At 45.5% G+C, this 3,089-nt stretch overlaps 1 protein-coding gene across 6 annotated transcripts in view; it reads left to right on the top strand.

Annotated features, from left to right (window-relative positions):
* Nucleotides 1–3,089, top strand: part of dlg4b (discs, large homolog 4b (Drosophila)) — a 43,627-nt gene that overhangs the window by 30,748 nt on the left and 9,790 nt on the right. For all 6 annotated transcript variants that reach the window (XM_017440349.3, XM_037976666.1, XM_037976667.1 and 3 more), the window contains 4 exons: nucleotides 1,193–1,289; nucleotides 1,401–1,577; nucleotides 2,352–2,389; nucleotides 2,664–2,711. In XM_017440349.3, the coding sequence (XP_017295838.2) occupies nucleotides 1,193–1,289; nucleotides 1,401–1,577; nucleotides 2,352–2,389; nucleotides 2,664–2,711 (360 nt within the window). The remainder of the gene's footprint in view (nucleotides 1–1,192; nucleotides 1,290–1,400; nucleotides 1,578–2,351; nucleotides 2,390–2,663; nucleotides 2,712–3,089) is intronic.

Below are 3,089 nucleotides of genomic sequence, written 5' to 3' on the forward strand. Positions count from 1 at the left end.
ATTTCATGCTGTAAAACAAACTCAGATCAAAAACATGATACAATAATAAGGTCATTCCAAAGTGCAACTTGTTGGCTTTCAGGAACACTCAAAGAAATGAAGAAAAAACATTGTGGAAGTCAGTAAATGATACTTTTATTGATCAAACACAGGGAAATAAATATGGAATCACTCGATTCTGAGGACTGGTGAACAAATCAGACGTATCTTTGATACCGATTGTTAGAAGGATTAACTGTCAATGTTTCTAAATATCTGCTGTCTGTTCTCGGCCCGTTAGTCAGCAGCTCAGAACATCACATCCAGAATACCATGGAGGAGAAGGTGAAGGACGTAATCATGGAGACGATGAAACTATGGACTCTCTTGACGTCACATCACTCTTTACCTGCGTTCCTGTTGCTGAAGCTGTGGAGAGGGTCTGCTTAAGGTTAAAATCAGACACCAACTCCTGAAACTGTGCCTACAGTTAACCTACTTCACATATGGGGGGCGATAGTATAGACAGAAACATGGGTGTGCTGAGGGGTCCAGTTTCTCCTGTTGTTGCAAACCTGCACATGGAGGATGTAGAAAAGAGAGCCTTGGTCTCCTTCTCAGGGAAACCACCAAGCCATTGGTTCAGGTATGTTGATGACACCTGTACAGTACTTACAGTTGGACTCCCATCACCCTCTGGAGCACAAGTTAAGAGTCATTAGAACTTTGTACCACAGGGCAGACAGCATTCCCACTAACTCAGGAGCCAAGGAGAAATCCCACACAAGATGGGCCCTGGAGCCATGTGGATATCCTAACTGGGCCTTCCTGAAAGCAGATAAATTCAAACAGGACTCCAGCCAGCGACTGGGTGAAAAAGAGGACCTTTAACCCAGACCCAGACCAGGGGTCATTCTGTCTGTTCTGGGAGTTTCAAAGAAGCTGAGACATTTATTTTCTAAACATGACGTCCCAATGGCTTTCAAAACCCAAGATACACTCAGCAAAGACTGGTTCATCCAAAGATCCGGTCCCCTGGCACAAACAGAGGAACACTGTGTCTGCTGTTCAGAGCCAGGAGGACTTTGATCATCAGGGCCCTAACGATCGGTCGTTAGACTGATGGTCCTCTTCTGCAGGTGAACAACTAGTTTTAGGTTTTACACCCAGCTGAACCAACTGATGCCGCTTCTGTTTCCTGTTTCCTGTTCAGAGTACAGTCGGTTCGAGGCAAAGATCCACGACCTGAGGGAGCAGATGATGAACAGCTCATCAGGCAGTCTGAGAGTCAACCGCACTTTCTACGTCAGGTAACCTGAGCCATCACACCTGAGGTTTCCTACGTCACACGAACACATCTTTGTCCTCTGGATCAAACATCTTCTGACAGAATAACGTCAGTGTCCTGTGGTGGTTTTCAGAGCCCTGTTTGACTACGATAAGCAGTGGGACTGTGGCGTCCTGTCTCAGGCCCTGGACTTTAACTTTGGGGAGGTTCTTCATGTGATTGACAGCGCTGACGACGAATGGTGGCAGGCCAGACGGCTGAACCAGCAGGGGGAGCTGGAGGAGCTGGGATACATCCCATCCAAACACAGGTTGCCATACAGATGATTTGATTCTTCCTTTTGTCTCTAAGCTGCTCAGGTGTGACTCACATCTGTAAACCAGAGGCTGCTGTCTGTGACGAGTGTCTCTGAGTGTGATTCAGTAAAATCTGATTATTACCAACAGAGATGTCAGGTGTCACAACTATGACTTTATTTATAAAGCTCTTTATTGTCACTGTGAAGTTTTAGTTGTGGGTGACGACTCAGAGTCAGATTAAACACTCAGGCATCACTGAGTGACCGAAACTGACATTTTACACACACACACACACACACCCACACACACACATAAAAATTAATCCAAACAAGGTCAGTAGACAGGATAAGGATACAGATATGTTAGCGTACATCACCCTGACTTTTAAGATGTTTTTCTGAGTTTTACAGATTAATTCAAGGCTGTTAGTGTCATCATAAAGAAAACTGAGGAAATTCTTTACATAGATGCAGAGATATAATAAACACCAGGAGTTTATTGACCTGATCTGACATATTTACTGCATGTTCTGGAGTCATCAGTGAGGCTCCTCTCTGTCCTCTTTACAACCATCGTCCACAGCGTCTTCATTAGGTTTTTATTTTATCTCAGAAAAGATTTTCTCACAACTGATAAACAACATCTACAGATGTCAGGTTAGTCCAGTGCTAACAGGGATGTCATTAAACTGACGCTGCTGTAAATCCTCTCCAGCCTGTTCTCCTCTGTGTTTCTACAGACGTAACGATGCGTTCACTGACCCGTCTGATCTGTTTGTGTTTCAGGGTGGAGAGGAAGGAGTGGTCACGGATGAAGAGTAAAGGTATCATCCACTGTTTTAAAGACAAAGAAACAAAAAATCAAGATGTTTGAACTAAACTAGTTTATTGTTCATCAGTTAAATCAATCCAACCTCTGATTTTAGTAAAAGATTCTCTAAAAAGACTCAGTCATAAATTTGAACTTAGAGACTGAACCAAACCAACAATCCACCTGATTCTGTTTTTATTTTAAACTACATGAAGTAAAAACACAAAAGCTGTCTGTGTTCACCTGTACCTGAGTCATGTTTACTTGTTTGTTTCTTCCTCTTCCAGGTAGAGAAGGTTTCATTCACAGCTACGAGCTCGTCACTCAGGTCGAAGGTCAGTCTCTGGTTCATGGCTTAATGATGTTCAACACACATAGAAAAGGTCATCCATCCATCCATCCATCGTCGGGTCAGCAGCCTAAGCAGGGAGACCCAGACTTCCCTCTCCCCAGCCACTTGGGCCAGCTCCTCCGGGGGAATCCCAAGGCGTTCCCAGGCCAGCCGAGAAACATAGTCCCTCCAGGGTGTCCTGGCTCTTCCTCTGGGCCTCCTCCCAGTGGGACGTGCCCGGAACACCTCACCAGGGAGGCCTCCAGGAGGCATCCTCACCAGATGCCCGAGCCACCTCAACTGGCTCCTCTCGACGTGGAGGAGCAGCGGCTGTACTCTGAGTCCCTCCCGGATGACCGAGCTTCTCACCCTATCTCTAAGG

The sequence above is a fragment of the Kryptolebias marmoratus genome, linkage group LG7 (assembly GCF_001649575.2).
Source record: "Kryptolebias marmoratus isolate JLee-2015 linkage group LG7, ASM164957v2, whole genome shotgun sequence".
Taxonomy (NCBI): Eukaryota; Metazoa; Chordata; class Actinopteri; order Cyprinodontiformes; family Rivulidae; genus Kryptolebias; species Kryptolebias marmoratus.